This window comes from Hippocampus guttulatus, chromosome 11 (genome assembly GCF_054856545.1).
Source record: "Hippocampus guttulatus isolate MCC_2025c chromosome 11, RoL_Hgut_1.0, whole genome shotgun sequence".
Taxonomy (NCBI): Eukaryota; Metazoa; Chordata; class Actinopteri; order Syngnathiformes; family Syngnathidae; genus Hippocampus; species Hippocampus guttulatus.
This window is the reverse complement of record NC_141271.1, coordinates 3,657,035-3,673,213: the sequence shown is the minus strand read 5'-3', so window position 1 is coordinate 3,673,213 and position 16,179 is coordinate 3,657,035. Positions and strand designations below refer to the sequence as shown.

Genomic DNA, 16,179 nt, shown 5'->3' with positions numbered 1-16,179 from the left:
TCCGGGCTCTCCCTTAGAGATAAGGTGAGAAGCTCGGTCATCCGGGAGGGGCTCAGAGTCAAGCCGCTTCTCCTCCACATCGAGAGGAGCCAGATGAGGTGGCTTGGGCATCTGATTCGGATGCCTCCTGAGCGCCTCCCTGGTGAGGTGTTCCAGGCATGTCCCACCGGGAGGAGACCCCGAGGGAGACTCAGGACACGCTGGAGAGACTGTGTCACCCAGCTGGCCTGGGAACGTCTCGGGATCCCCCGGGGAGAGCTGGAAGAAGTAGCTAGGGAGAGGGAAGTCTGGGCTTCCCTGCTAAGGCTGTTGCCCCCACGACCCGGCCGGATAAGCGGTAGATGATGGATGGATGGATGGATGGCTAATATAGCTCAAATAGATATAGATACATGTTGCAGCTCCGAAAAAGCAGAGCTGTGTTGTTGGTTTTTTTAAAACGTCCACTTTATTTATGCTTTTAACAGTCTCGACAAACACGGACACGTCTGTGTTCGACTCCTGCCTTCTCTCTTTTCGTTCAACTCGAGAGGCGCTCAAAGACAGCCTCCAAAAAAACAGAAATTTATGATCACTTCCCTGACACTAAGAAAAGCGAAAATAATGCACCAAAACAAAAAATCAAGCGAGGAAATCACAAAATAAATTCTATGGGGATGTTTGTAAACACACAACAAAGGAATGAATAAAATAAACAATTCTGAGACAGTCCAGTCTCCTACATACAAACAGCATGTGTTTCCTTCATTGTAAGTTTTATAGAAGGCTTTTATTTTTTTGCGGCTCCAGACATATTTGTTTTTGGGGGTTTTTGTCCTGTATGGCTCTTTCAACATTTTGGGTTGCCGACCCCTGGTTTAGTCACTTGTTAACTGTGTGTTGTTAACTTTTGGTATTATCTTCATTTCATAATGGCTGCTCAGAGCTCACAAAGTAATTGTCTATTTGAATGTGTGTTGGCGAATGTACATGTCAATTAGTGTCAGGCAAAACCCTTTTAGGTTACAAATGGTTCCTGCTAATAATCACCACTAGATGGCCCTAACAGGGAAACAACCCAATAGGAAATATGAAGAGACTGTGAGACCATATATAAGGTGCATTGGTTTAAAGGGTGCACTGTCGGCTCTTGAGAAAATTGAATGCTTTTTGGTGCACCTTATAGTGCGGAAAATTTTGGAGAAGTGATGTTTTTGTTCATACGATATTGTGAAATGAACAGTGTTTTTAATGGCATTAATAACCCCGGTACAGTATTTAGTGTTATAATATCATGGTTGTATCGCATCGTGGTGTAATTTATTCAAAACTGCTTCCTTTCTAGACGCTGTTATGAATTTTTAGACCTGATGCTGCAAGAGTGGCACACGAATACATTGGAAAGGTAAAAAAGCAGCAATATGGCTTCTTGAATATATCCACTCTGCCCTTTGGAAAAGCAAATCTTAGAGTTGCTGTACAACAGCGTGTAGTTGAGTTTTCAGTTTCTCCTCTTCCCTCTCACATGGTTGAATTTGAAGTAATCAGCAGTTGACAAGGTTGGGTGCACCACTGATGATATCCATTAAATTGATAAATTCTGGAAGTTTTATTCATCCAATTGGAAAATCAAATGGGTCCAAATGGCCCTACTCACTCATTATAATGATAACCACCTCAGGGACTTTAAAAGGCATTCGCTGTGGATAACCACAGGAAAAACTTGGAGACTGACGTGAAGAAAGCAATACACCGTCTCATCATGTTCCCTTGCTGTCCCAGGCATGTGGCTGTTTTAACTGAGACCATCAAGAAAGGCATACACGATGCAGACTCAGAGGCCAGATCCATTGCAAGGAAGTGAGTATTAAATGAGAGCTTCCGACTGAAATGTCATGTTTTGTTTTGTTTTTAACAGACTTGAACATTTTGGACTCTATCAAAATGTTTTCTTGCTTGTCCTCGTCATTAGGTGTTATTGGGGTTTCCATGGTCACTGTAGTCGAGAGGCAGAGCATCTCTTCCAAGCGCTGGAGTCCACATATCAGAAAGCACTTCAGAGCCATTTGAAGAGCTCGGACAGCATTGTGTCTCTACCCCAGTCGGATCGTTCCTCGTCATCTTCCCAGGAGAGTCTGAAGTAAGAAAACGTTTCCTGTAACTTTAGCAAAATTTTCTAAATTCTTTTTTTTAATTTTTTTCTTTTTTTGCCGGGCTAAATTAATTTAGATTTCTCGGTTGGATATGTCACACAAAAGTGCCACCTTGTAAAATTGTGTATTACTTTATTATCGTGTGTGTGTGTGTGTGTGCGTGCGTGTGTGTGCGCATTTGTTGGTGCATGCACAACCAAGAAACCAATAATTTTTCTGTCCATTTTGTTGTCGTATTAAGTTGTCAGTCAGGGATCCTGAACAATGTTACTCTTTCTCTTCATTTCAGCCGACCCCTCTCAGTGAAGACGGTCATTGGAGGCAGCATAGCGAGAAGTAAGCATTTTTTGCCTCTTAAGTTACGTCTTGCACATTGACAAAAGCTTTGACCGAGCATTGTTTTTCAATATTGAATTGACAACTAATTATACAAAAAAGATACCCAAATACAAATAGTAACGAGTATATTCTGTGCTTTTACCAATTACGTCACGCACGCATGTTGATGTGCAGAAATAAAGAGTCTACTGATGTTTTAGAATCCAGACAGATATTGTGTAGCTGCAAACAAGCCATTATCTGAAATAATCCACTACTTAGTATACAGGTATAAGTATAAAAGTGAATCTCTTCCTCTGGAGCCGAAGTGCTGATTATCTTCTCTGTGTTCTCAGCTAAACTCGTGAGCACCCGAATGCCCATTACATCAGGTTCCCTCCAGCGTTCACGTAGCGACATTGATGTAAATGCTGCCTCCACTGCCAAGTCCCGGGTGCCCCCTGTACCTGCGTCTTCGGCGTTCAGCTCAGCAGCTGCCCTTCCCCCTGGATCTTATGCTTCCTTAGGTATAGTCCTCGCCATTCATTTTCCAACATTAAACGAATACTTTACTGTTTCTGTACGGCTACTCCCATAGCAAGAGAAAGTCTAATTTAAAATCATGTAAAATATGTGAAGGAATTCCTTTATAAAAAGTGCTTCCAAATCAGCAAGCATTTTATCTAGACGAGTGGTTCTTAACCTTGTTAGAGGTATCGAACCCAACTGGTTCATCTGCACATTCACTGAACCTTCATGAGTGAAAAATAAAGAGTATAATTTTTTACAAATTCGAGACATAAAAAAATGCATTTATTTAAAACAGAAAAAATGTAAACACAATTCGTATAATTGTAAAGTACACATTTTTTAATTGTGCACAAAAAGAACCAGCCAGTGATGGCATAACTGATTGCCATGTTGAGTCGGGCGTGTCTTAATCTCCATGGCAGAGGCTCTGTCCAACCCCTGAGACTGATTCACCGAACCCCTGGGGTTCGATCGAACCCAGGTTAAGAACCACTGATCTAGATATACATGGAGTAATAATGCTCATAATAATTTCCTTCTACACTGTTGCGTGAGAAGAAACTGCATCAGTCAAAATTTTAACATTTGACAAATCTGTTGGTGAAGTCTAAATAATTCTGCGTTAAAAAAAAACAAAACGTTCCAAGCTAATAGAAGTTGTGTTTAACACATCCCAGGCCAAGATTGTGTAACCAGGATGGGGGCACATTCCTTGCCCATTCAATTCTGCTCCTGCATAAACCATAACTAACATTTTGCTCTTTCCCACTTGTCGCTGCATCACCTTTCTAAATGCCAAAAAGATGGCACCCCTGGTAAAAGCGATGGTAAGACTTACATGTTTGTCCATGTTAGTCTCTGTAGTTTTGCAAATTGTACTGACAATTTTGTGTGTCTTCTAGTCAGCTGTCTGTTTACATCCTTTTCTCGCTACATCTGTGCCATTGTCTCTTCTCTGAATTCCTTCCAAGTGATTGTAGGTTGTGTGGAACTGCATGGACTCTCTGCATGGACTTCCTGTAATCCAGACAACAATATCCTCGGTTTCCTACACAAATGTCTAATTCTGTCTTTCTGTATTTTATCCCCTGTTTGTTGTCATTTTCCCTGTTGTCCCAATCCGCTCAAAAAATGATGCAAGTCAAATTTGAAGAGACAAAAAAAATAACCTTCTAAAATCCTGCCCCTTTAAGTGAAGAATATCACTAGAATGGTTATTATTCAGCATCGACCTGCAACATTTTGACCCTATGAGATCAAAAATAACAGCTGTATCAATTTGTCTGCCTTTATTATAAAGTTAAAAATCTTTATTCTGGCTGGATTTTGCATTGATATCGGAACTACACTGCCTCATACTGAGATCTGTCTCTAACATGTTGATGACATCTTTTTTTTTGTACATGGAAAAAAATCAAATATGAGCCACTCTCGTTTATTAAAATCTATTTTAAAATTAATCATAAAATTTTAATATAGAGTACTGTACATTAAAATAAATACATTGTCAAATTTCTAGCCTCTATAATTCTCTGACATATGTCATGGAACTGATGTGGATGTCACATCTGCATCATTATCAAAAATTCAGGGGTTGGATCTAGGCTCAGACCTATGTTCATCTTTTCCCTGTGCTTGCATTGGTTTTCTCCAGGTACCCCAGTTTCATCCCATGTTCCAAAAACATGCATGTCTGGTTACCAGTATCTAAAGTTGCTCATAGGTATCAATGTAAGTACAGTATAAAAACAGTAGTTAGCCTATAGCCCTATCTTTCAGCTGAGCTTACCTCGGACCCTGAACAATATAAATGCTGACAAATAAAGAAATTATGAAAGGATAGAGAGTCAAAATATGAACCTAATGAACATGGGTTGTTTGTTTTCCAGCTTTGGGTTTTTTCAGGACTAGTTCATCCTCTTCATTAAGGCTCCCGGATGTTCTCTTTTACAGCATTTCAAGGGTTAAATTAGCCATCAAAAGGACATCTTCTCACTCGATATCTTGCCCTTGTCTCCACTGTACTCTCATTCAGGTCGTGTTCGTACCAGAAGGCAAAGTTCCGGCAGTGCAAGCGGAGCCAGTCCTTCAGTGGTGGACAGTAGAGGTCGGAGCCGAGCCAAAGTGGTTTCTCAGTCTCAGCGTATGTATAAACAGAATTTAATTCACGGCAGTTATGTCATCCATAGTTGTGACATTCATTGTGCACCTTTTGTCATCTGTATTATTAAATATTGAAGTGTGATCTTTTTCTTAGCTCTATTATTATGTATGCACCACCACTCGCTAACAAATTAGCGTGTGTGTGTGTGTGCGTGCATCCATGTCTTCACAGTATGTTAGCTTGCATTGTAAGTTGAACTGTGGTTTTGTCTGTACAGATATATTACTTGTCACATTCTGTCATTGGAACTAAATTCACAGTCATTTCAAGTGTGGTGCCCTATGATTTCTGTGATGCAGTATAATCGAGATTGATCATCAAGCATCAACATATGAAAACAACTTTATCGATGGCAAATTGCATAAAAATAAGATAAAACGCAGTCTTCTTTTGCTCAACAGTTGAGTTTCAGCGACCGTACCTCAAATTTTCAAATGGCAGATTTTTGCAAAGAAATAACAGTGTTTCATCTGTCAACTAGCAGCGGAAGAGTAAGGATCCAGTGCAGATCACTTGTCAATATTTCTAAATAAATAAAATAAAAACCTCACAAATGTTAACAGATAATGAGTAGTTGACACTTGCCTTTTGTTTTCAATCAGATGTAGAAACAATTAACAGCAGTTATATGTGTATTGATTACTGAATTCAATCACCCATTTAATTGTCAAAAATCTCAATCAGCCACATATACCTTCAAAGTGACAAAATTTACTCTTAAACATGTACAGCTTCTCAATTTCATAGGGCCCTGAGAATGCATGCTGCATAAAATCAACAAACATAACCCTTTGTGTCTCATTTTGACCGGTCTTGTTCTTCAATTGTCCTGCCTATTGCTTCCATCATTCAGGATCCAGATCAGCCAATCCCATCAGTGGTAAGGCTTCATCCAATCACAAGCTGGATGGCTAAAATACTATCCCCTGAGCCTACACAACTTTGCACGTCACGATCCTTTAGGGCTTTACTTTCAGTTCACCACTGTGTTGCATGCTTTTATTGTGATTGTTTGTGTGTTGCGAAGATGATTGGAACCTCAAAATTGTCCATGGCAACTCTCTTTCTTGTCTTTCTGTTTGTCTGGTAACTGGTAGCACTTGTCACATTTCCATCCCTACTTAGAGTTCATACCCCATCTTTGTCAACAGTACTTTTTGTCCTAATTCAGTTTATTTTCAGTTGGTCCCGCATTCATTTGTTGCTGTTACAGCATATAAAGCCTCTTTGCATTGCATTGGATACAGTGGGAGGAAAAGTACGTGAACCCGTTGGGATTTCTTACATTTCTGTGTAAATTGGTCATAAAATGTGCTCGGATCTTTATCTAAATCACAGGAATCAACAAAGAGCCCGCTTAAACTAAACCTAGAATGAAAAATTATTGACTTGTATGAAGCTGAAAAATGATGATGAAACCAAAGTTGAACTCTTTGGGAAGAGCCCACTCAGCCATCTGTGCTGGTAAAATGGCACAGCACACCAACATCAAAACCTTATCCTAACTGGAAGCCATGGTGGGGGAAGCAACATAGTATCGGTGTGCTTTACTTCCTCAGAACCTGGACAGCTTGCTATTGTGAATGGAAAAATGAATTCAGAAATGTGTCAAGATATTTTGCTGAAGACCTTCGGAAGAGAATGGGTGTTGCAACAGGACACTGATCCAAAACACAGAAGCAAACCAATGACAGAATGGCTTCAGAAGAAGAAAACATGGCCTGGCCTCAACCCCATTGAGATGCTGTGGCATAACCGCTGGGTAGTTATTGACAGCAGACATCCCAGGAATCTCGCTGAACTGCAACAGTTTTATTAAGAGGAATTGTCCAAAATTCATCTTGAGCATTGTGCTCATTTGATCTGCATCTACAGGAAGCATTTGGTTGAGGTTATTGCTGCCAAACGAGGCGAAACCAGTTATTGAATCCAAGTGTTCACTCACTTTTTCCTCCGTCCTTTGAAAGTTGACCTCTACAAAAAAATACGATAATATAAAATGGTTTCTGTGGTATTAGTTTATCCATGATCAGTTGATAATCAGTTGATCAGATGATCAGTTTATTCTGAAATGTAAGAAATTCCTGAGGGTTCCCATGCTTTGCCTTTTCATAGTACATATTGCAGGATTTGCTTTTCAATATATAACTTCATTTATTTACTGAAGCACCACATCATTTAGTTTACTGAAACATATTTTTTACTGCAAAGACGTTCGGGCTTTCCTTAATTGGTGCACCGCCACTCTGAACGATGCAACCATTTTCTTTACAGGATGTAGGGTTGGAGTGTGGGAGTACATTCTTCTTATTAAAAAATGTATTCACGCTCTGATGACAATATGAGGAAATTAAAAAAATATACTCATATATTTAATTTAGTAATGATGGATTCATTGGAGCAGCAGTTGGAGTGGCAAAACTTTTGGTGGCCAACCTGTAAAACAGCTTATAGGCGCACCCCATTACAAGGTGCACTGTCAATTTTTGAAAAAATTAAAGGACTTTTATTACGGCTTATGGTCAGAAAAATTCTGTAATTATTGTTAATGCTTTTTGTTTGCATACCTGTATGTTTATGACTGCGTACTTGTCAACAGCTGGCAGTCGCTCCAGCTCCCCAGGCAAACTGCTCGGACACAGCAGCTATGGTCGGATCCCTCGGGCAACAGCATCTGCCTCCAATACACCAGCTGACAAACGCAGCAGGATCCCTCGCAGCCAAGGGTGCAGCCGAGAGACTAGCCCGAGTCGAATGGGCTTAGGTATGCCCGGGACACTTCAAACACACAATCTGTATTGGGTAGATTGCTGTTTTTCCTACTTCACACTGCAGTATGATGCTGGATGACTTTTACTTATGTGGTAAACATGAAGGAAAGTCAAAACCTGTACCTTATCAAGCAAATAAATACGCTGGTTACAACAGAGCATGTTGACCTACAGTGTGCAGCTGACATACAGATACAGTAAGACGGGTTCATCCTTGCTTCTGGTGGTTTAAGGTGATTTAGGTGATTGTCATCAGCTATTGCTTTATCCGTGGCTGTTCAGAAGTGGTAGTGCACATTAAATTGTGATACTGCAGATAAACGAATTGATGGAAATTTACTATTGTCTGTTATAAAAAGCAATTGATTGTGTGAGCTTATTGACCAAGAAAATATAGGATTGTTGTTTTTTTCGCATACTAATTGTTCTTGTTTTATTCCAGTGTAACTTTTGAAGTTGACTAACTACGTTTTGGCTTGTAATTGTACAAACTATGTAACCTTTCAACGTTAGGTCTGCTCTTTATTCACAAATTTACTCTAAGAGCAAGCTTAGTATTTTTTTTCTTTGTAACCCTTTAAATGTCTTTGCATTGCTATTTTTTTGTTTGAAGCAAATTTTCTCTTTTTATTAGATAAGAAAGAAGGTAAAAAAGATATTAAGCATGTTTTATTGTAACCATTAGTATGGTAATTAACACAACAGCTGCACAGCATTTTTTTTCATTGAGCCCAAAATGGTCTTTCGATACGTTATGTGTTACTTTCCATCACTGCCTGTCTAACATTCCTCCATGAATGCATACTGACTCTTCCACCTAACTGTTGTCCTCACAGCCAGCTTGTGTGGTAAAAAAGCTCTTCTCCCTGCTGCTCTTCCCTACCGCACGCTAGCCCGGAGCCGCATACCCCGCCCCAGCATGAGTCAGGGTTGCAGTCGCGACACTAGTCGCGAGAGCAGCCGTGACACCAGCCCTGCTCGTGGCTTTACTCCTCTGGGTAAGTATCTGTGTGCTACCAGCTGTCCTGGAACAGCTGGTCCAGCCCAGATTGTCCCAAACAAACGATATTCCACAAGATGCCACTTGCTGTTAATGGTTTTTTTTTGTCTATGCTCAAAAAACATACCCCTAATTAACAGTTATGCACATTCTTGCACTGTGTGGGTCCTTTCCCTGCGCATGCCTTATGATGGATTCTTTGGGTTGAGAAAATAACTTGTGATTGAGGAGGATACTAACAACTTGACTCAAATGTGTTCTTGGCCTTTTTAACTGATGTATTATGTCTGGAAACATAAAGGACCCGTATTAAGGTCTTATACAGCAAATTTAAAATGCTACTTCTAATAGCTCAGAATATTGATCCATATGGAAGGTGCATCGGATTATAAGGCACACTGTCGGCTTTTGAGGAAATTGAATGCGCCTTATAGTGCGGAAAATACGGTAACCTTTTTAAAATATGAATAGAAACAAGAACAACTTGGGCTAATGTGAGACAATGTAGCAGTATGAAATTAAAGAAGGTGGAAGTCTGAGCTATTTTTATCATTTTATTTCATTATCCCAGTCCGAAATAGTGTACGATGTAGATGAAATGTGTCTTTACAAAAACCAGCAAACATTGCAAAAACAACACATCAAACCAACACAAACCAATAGCTTTACCACCCTACAAAATAGAAAAAAATTCAAATGTAAACAAAAACAGATTGCGTTACATTAACGGATGTGATTAATCTCCCTGTGCGCATATTGCCTACCTCTCCTGTACCCCGCAGCTTCCCGACGGCACTCCCGTTCAACCAGTGCTCTCACAGCTGACCCCCATGGCCCGTCAGGTGACCTGCATGAATAGATGTCCCAGCTGACCAGCCCCAATAATTTAGTTCACCCCAAAACACTTGTCTCATACCCGCCCGTTGTCTGTTGTACTTGCATGCTTTGTCGTAACTGCGGGCAAGACTTTTATTTTGGAAGATTTTATTCTTTGGTTTTTAGTAGGAAAAGTAAGAAATTATGGTGTATTTGTTCAGTACATGAAGAACACCAGTTTGTGTACTTGTTCCACTTGATTTGAGTTCAGACAGACTGTGCAGTTATTGTTGTGATGTTTTGGTCATTTCAAAGGTTGTAGGCAGTTGGTTGAGTTTTTCAGCCGTTGTTGACGTGGGTCTTCCTTCTGATGTTTGTTGATTTAATTTGGGACAGATCGATGATGTTTTTTCCTCTTTGGTGCACTTGTTGGTGTTTCTTCATCTTTTTGGGAAATCGGGGTGTAAGTGTTTCCTTTCCTTTTGCACGAAGCATTGATTTTTTTTTCTTCTATTTAATTTTGGAAGGTTGACAAAGTGCCACGCTTGACAATATCCGCCTTTGACTGATGTCTTCAGTCTTTTTTTTTTTCCACCTGCACTTTACATCCATGATATATGCTCGCCTTGAACCGATGTTTTCAATCTTCTTCTTTTATTTATTTATTTTTTATTGCATTTTACATCCATGATATTTGCTCCCCTCTCAAAGTTTTGGAAAAGATGAATAAATTGTATTTCCAGGTTTTTATATCTACATCTGATACACATGAATCTTATGGCAGCTTTTTTTTAATACTAAGATTATCAGTCATTTTAAATTTTAAATCACGAGTTAACTCATGATTAATTTCAAATGAATTGCACATTTTTTATCAATTCTAAATGTACAATAAAAGAATGTTTCACATTTTTAATATTCTTGTTAAGATGAAAGTGGGCCAATATCTTTAGCCAATGCAAATATTGTTGTATATTTTAATTAATTGATATAGTAATAGGTGAAGTTATTTTAAAAAAATGTTACTAAAAGAAAATGTAAAACTTAAAACATTGTTTTGCCATGACCAAAAAAATAATAATTGCATCGAATTATTTTGCTGCTACATGTCAGTCACATTTCATATTGGCGATTACACTATTTTCAAGTTAAATGAAAAGAAGATGAAGCCACTTATGGACTCCTGTCCATCTTGTTAATTGAAAATGACAACTAGTCCCTCATCCCCACAAATATATTTATTCTTATTATATACTGTATATACAGTATATTATTGCAAAATTAGATGGATGGATGTCGTATAGTGACATCTTCAAAAAGGGCTTTCGGGAGTGACGTTGCACAGGCATTTGGTTGCCTGTATGCCGGTTTTGTCTTATGTCAGAGTCATTGTCAGTTTTTATCAATTACCACTAATGTGCAAAGTATCAACACAGGCACAAAATAACATGTGAAATGATAAAATAATGTGTTCATAATTTCACACATAAGTCGCTCCAGAAGTCGCACCTCCGGTACTATGAAAAAAAACTGTGACTTATAGTCCGGAAAAGTATGTGTTTCTTGCATCTTTAAAAAAAATAAAATAAAATAAACGTGGTTGCGTAAAAAGGACTGTGTTAAAACATTTTTAGCATGTTCATTTCAATCGCACTAGTTGAAACCCCTCTGTTTCTTATATGAGCAAATGTACTTGTTGCAATGTACATGCTCCATTAAGAATGTGTTGTTCTGTTTCAAATACAGCACAGAAAGCAATCCGAGTTGTGTATCAAATGCAGATGTAAACACCTGGAAAGCAAAGCTGAAATGACCTCGCATATTCGTGTCTACAGCAAAAATACAGGAACCTACTGTTCCAATATATACATAAAGAAATAGTCAGTTTTTGATTGTCAAGTAAGTTATGTTACATGTACCTGTCATGCCTAATGTATTTCATCATCATCCTTTTTTTTGCCCTTTAATCTCTTACCCATCTCTAGAGCGTTATGGTTTGATTCACCAAGCTAGAATCTCGGCATCAGTCAATGCTATGAGGGTTCTTAACACTGGGACAGAGGTGGAGGCGGCAGTGGCCGATGCTCTGGTAAGCACAGTTAATTTCGAGAGAAATTCTTTTATGCCATATTATTATACATGTTACTGACACGGTGTAACTGGATGTACTTAAAGGATAATGAGCAGTAAAGTTAAAATAATTTCTGCCATCCAGTGTGATGTCAAAAAGCTTTTGAAATGTGCAGCCAGGAATGTTCTTGTTCGTTAAACTTTCTCCCTTCTCCTCTTTTCTTTATTGTTGTCCTTCATTTCAGTTATTAGGAGACTCCAGGAATAAGGTAGTCGGTTAGATTAAACAGTATAAACACTGTTTATGCATTTCCATGTAATTATGCACTAATTAAGCATAGACCTATGCACTATAGCTTGAAAATTGTTGGTACCCTTCCGTGATTGAAAGAAAAACCCAGAATGATCACTAAATAAAAAAAGAAAAACCCAGAATGATCACTAAATGAACTTGAAGTGAAATTGGCGAGAATGCAATTGGCCAAGACAAGCCACAAATATTTTGGGAGAACGTCCTATGGACAGATGTGACAAAATTGTTGCTGTTTTTTTTTTTTTTTTTTATCAAATCATATTAGTTCGAGGTTAGCATACAAAAAAAGTACACACTGTAAAGGAAAAAATAAAACCCACTGTACTTACTGTGAAACAGAGGAGACTGTAATGTTCTGTGGTGGCTTTGCTACATCTGGCGCATGTCTGTGCAATGACATCTCAAGAATATCAAGGCAGTGAAATTGACGAGCGACTTTCAGAAAGCTCAGTCCGCTGCAGGTGGTCCTCATCATCCTACAACTATTCTGAAGTGGCCTTCTGTCGGCCATGATGTAATCGTATTGATCGTCTGTGTAAGGATTTAACTCTTACAGTCTAGAAATTGCACCCCTTTGAACCGCAGCTGTTTCCTCTTGTGGAGTGGGCAAAAATACTCTTAAGTCTCATTGAGAATTGTATGAATAATTTGATTTGCAGTGAATTAAGGGTCACAGTCCCCCCCCACCAGTTTTTAAAGTACACAGCAATTGTGTTCACAATTTAAAAGCAAAAGTTAATTTTCTTTATTTATTATTACGTTTGTCATTTGCAAGGGCTTTCTTTCTTTAACGGAATGGTTACAATGGTGTCCGTGTATTTTCATAATTAAATTTTTGCTTTTTGCTTTCCGTATAACATATCCCAACTGTGTGCAGCTATGCCACACGTGCCAGTATTATTTCTCTGTCCCCATTTCTATTCTTACTGCACGCTGTTAATTTCAATTTTTCCCATTATTATTATTATTATTATCCGTTCAATGTTGCCGTCTGTGAATTTCACCCTTCCACATTGTATTTGTTGTCATGATCCCTGCTTGGCCAGGTGCACTGCTTGACCCTGCCTGGCTTGGTGTTTCGTCAGAAAATACTGTGCATTGTTTTGAATTTAATTCATGGATTGCAGAATGTGACATATATAGCGTGGCTGCATATGAATTATGAAATTAATCCTTTAGTAGAAGCATATTGACCCCAGAAAAGCATAGAAAGCATAATGGCTGCCTGATGCTAGTGGTAACCCGCTGTTCATGCGCCAGTTTGTTTTGTACACAGAGCTGCATTAACAGTATCTAAATGTTATATTGGCACATTTGTCCCTCTCTTCCTATTTTATTTTATTTTTTAAATCTCCAGAGGAAGCCAATGAGACGGAGGTACGAATCACCAGGGATGTACTCCGATGATGACGCAAACAGCGACGCCTCCAGTGCCTGCTCAGAACGTTCTTATGGCTCAAGAAACGGCGGCATTCCGCATTATCTTCGCCAGACTGAGGATGTGGCGGAGGTGCTGAACCACTGTGCCAGCTCGAATTGGTCAGAGCGGAAGGAAGGCCTTCTGGGACTGCAGAATCTCCTCAAGGGTCAAAGAATATTGAGGTGGGTTTTAAATTGTGTTGACATTCTCAGGAAATGTACGGTATGTTGTTTATTTGTTTGACATTAATACCCACCAACCAACCAAATGTGGGTAAATTTCATCAGTGGCAGGTAACTGTCACTCCCAATAGCCACCTTGACTCGGTTGAATATAAGGCATATATTGTTTTCTCAATCGGTATCTGTAATAACCCGATTACAATGTGATACTACAAACGCTACAATTCCCATTTGCACTGTGTGCATTCAGCGTTTTTTACTTGGTCCATTTGGGAAGCCTGAAAGGAGGTCAGACAGAACAGCGGTGATAAAATGAATTGGGTGCCTTTTTGTGGTCGGCATAAGCAACTTCAAAATTGAAACGGGTAACCACAGGATCCCCGCCGTACACTGTCAAATGGCAGAAACCAGGGTGTTCTTCCAATCATCCAGTCACCTGAAGTGCTTATCCTTTAGGACTAATTTTAAAAATCCATCCACCTTTCGTGCAAGCACCAACTAGCGCTATGCTAACTGGTGTATTTTCATGTCCTTGCTGGCGTCTCGCTCTTCCTGCCGCTGTGATTGCCTGAAGTAACAAAGACAAAAGTCTTGACTGATTAGCCGGGTCGCCTCACAGTACAGAGGTGCAGGGTTCGATTCCAATTCCAGTCTTCGTTAGCATGTTCTCCCGGTGCCTGCGTGGGTTTTCTCTGGGTACTCCGGTTTCCAAAAACATGCATGGCAGGTTATTGGAACACTCTGAAATTGAAAAGTTGTTTGTCATTGGCTGGCAACCAGTTCAGCATGGACATCGCCTACCGCCCTGAGACAGCTGGGATATGCTGCAGCATGCCCACGACCCTTGTGAGGAACAGTGGATTAGAAAATGGATGGATGAAAAGACATTGGGGTGTAGTTGTGGGGTTTTTTTGGGGGGGGGGTCATTCAGAGTCAGCCCAAGGGTCCAATGTTTCCTAACTAATCTCATCCGAGCACAAATATAGGGATCTTAATTTGTGCCCTTGGTAAGACTGTAATCCGAAATAAGTGGGCCATTGTTGTTGACATATTGGATTTGAGTGTTAATTTTCTGATTTGATTGATGCCTTCTTGTTTTGTTTTGTTCTATATCAAGCCGAGTGGAGCTCAAGAGACTTTGTGAAATCTTCACAAGAATGTTTGCAGATCCACACAGCAAGGTGAAGTAAATGTTTCATATGAAATTCAACTGCATCATACTTAATGTCTTCTGTCTTCTTGTTTTATAGTTTTACATTTTCAGATTTTCTGTCAAAATGTTACTCATGAAACTAAATAGTGTACTGTGTCTCTATTGCATGGCCTGCTTTGCTGTGGATTCATAACAGCGAGTAAGTTTGTTCTAACACATTAACACAACTTTAGCTGAATATGACTATTGTAGTGAAAATATTGAATAATGTTGTTTATTGCTCAACATTATGTATGGCTTTAGGTTTTCAGCATGTTCCTCGAGACTCTTGTGGATTTTATCACAGTGCATCGAGAGGATTTGCAAGACTGGCTGTTTGTCCTTCTCACTCAATTGCTGAAGAAGATGGGGGCAGACCTGCTTGGCTCAGTCCAAGCCAAAGTCCAAAAGGCCCTGGACATCACAAGGTCTGCATGTTTAACAAGCCAGACCCAATAATAAGCTTCTAAATAGAGGGCACAACATTTCACTGAAGTTGTAATTTTTTGTTTGTTTTTTCAGGGAATCTTTCCCATTTGACCAACAGTTCAATATTTTGATGAGATTCATTGTTGATCAGACACAGACACCAAACCTCAAGGTATTGTAGAAATAGAACATGAAAGATAGTGATGGGAAAATGGAGCTTCAAATTTTCTTAATGAACCATTCATTCATTCATTCATTCATCTTCCGAACCGCTTAATCCACACTAGGGTCGCGGGGGGTGCTGGAGCCTATCCCAGCCGTCTTCGGGCAGCAGGCGGGGGACGCCCTGAATCGGTTGCCAGCCAATCGCAGGGCACACAGAGACGAGCAACCATCCACGCACCCACTCACACCTAGGGACAATTTAGAGTGTTCAATCAGCCTGCCATGCATGTTTTTGGAATGTGGGAGGAGACCGGAGTACCCGGAGAAAACCCACGCAGGCCCAGGGAGAACATGCAAACTCCACACAGGGAGACCGGAGCTGGAATTGGACCCGGTACCTCCGCACTGCGAAGCCGACGTGCTAACCACTGGACTACCGGGCCACCCGCTTAATGAACCAGTTGTATTTTTTTTACTCATCTTGATGCACTCTCGGTTCAGCATTGGGATGAAAGTAGGCCTACTTGCTATTTATTAAACTTGTTTATTTGAGTGATTGATTTTTTAAATTTGTTTTTGAGCAGGCCAGCACAAACATAATTTTCTTTTTCCTGAGAAATCAAACAACCCTATTCATTTATACAAACAGGGGAAAAGACATCTCCATGTCAGAATT

At 39.7% G+C, this 16,179-nt stretch overlaps 1 protein-coding gene across 1 annotated transcript in view; it reads left to right on the top strand.

Annotated features, from left to right (window-relative positions):
- The window catches only part of clasp1a (cytoplasmic linker associated protein 1a), a 90,684-nt gene that overhangs the window by 43,410 nt on the left and 31,095 nt on the right, over positions 1 to 16,179 (top strand). The window contains exons 15-32 of the mRNA XM_086122943.1: positions 1,325 to 1,384; positions 1,762 to 1,839; positions 1,952 to 2,119; positions 2,422 to 2,468; positions 2,807 to 2,977; positions 3,785 to 3,808; positions 5,017 to 5,124; positions 5,999 to 6,025; positions 7,745 to 7,909; positions 8,753 to 8,914; positions 9,699 to 9,758; positions 11,718 to 11,821; positions 12,048 to 12,071; positions 13,473 to 13,717; positions 14,835 to 14,898; positions 15,067 to 15,069; positions 15,174 to 15,337; positions 15,432 to 15,510. Of these exons, the coding sequence (XP_085979069.1) occupies positions 1,325 to 1,384; positions 1,762 to 1,839; positions 1,952 to 2,119; positions 2,422 to 2,468; positions 2,807 to 2,977; positions 3,785 to 3,808; positions 5,017 to 5,124; positions 5,999 to 6,025; positions 7,745 to 7,909; positions 8,753 to 8,914; positions 9,699 to 9,758; positions 11,718 to 11,821; positions 12,048 to 12,071; positions 13,473 to 13,717; positions 14,835 to 14,898; positions 15,067 to 15,069; positions 15,174 to 15,337; positions 15,432 to 15,510 (1,753 nt within the window). The remainder of the gene's footprint in view (positions 1 to 1,324; positions 1,385 to 1,761; positions 1,840 to 1,951; positions 2,120 to 2,421; positions 2,469 to 2,806; positions 2,978 to 3,784; positions 3,809 to 5,016; positions 5,125 to 5,998; positions 6,026 to 7,744; positions 7,910 to 8,752; positions 8,915 to 9,698; positions 9,759 to 11,717; positions 11,822 to 12,047; positions 12,072 to 13,472; positions 13,718 to 14,834; positions 14,899 to 15,066; positions 15,070 to 15,173; positions 15,338 to 15,431; positions 15,511 to 16,179) is intronic.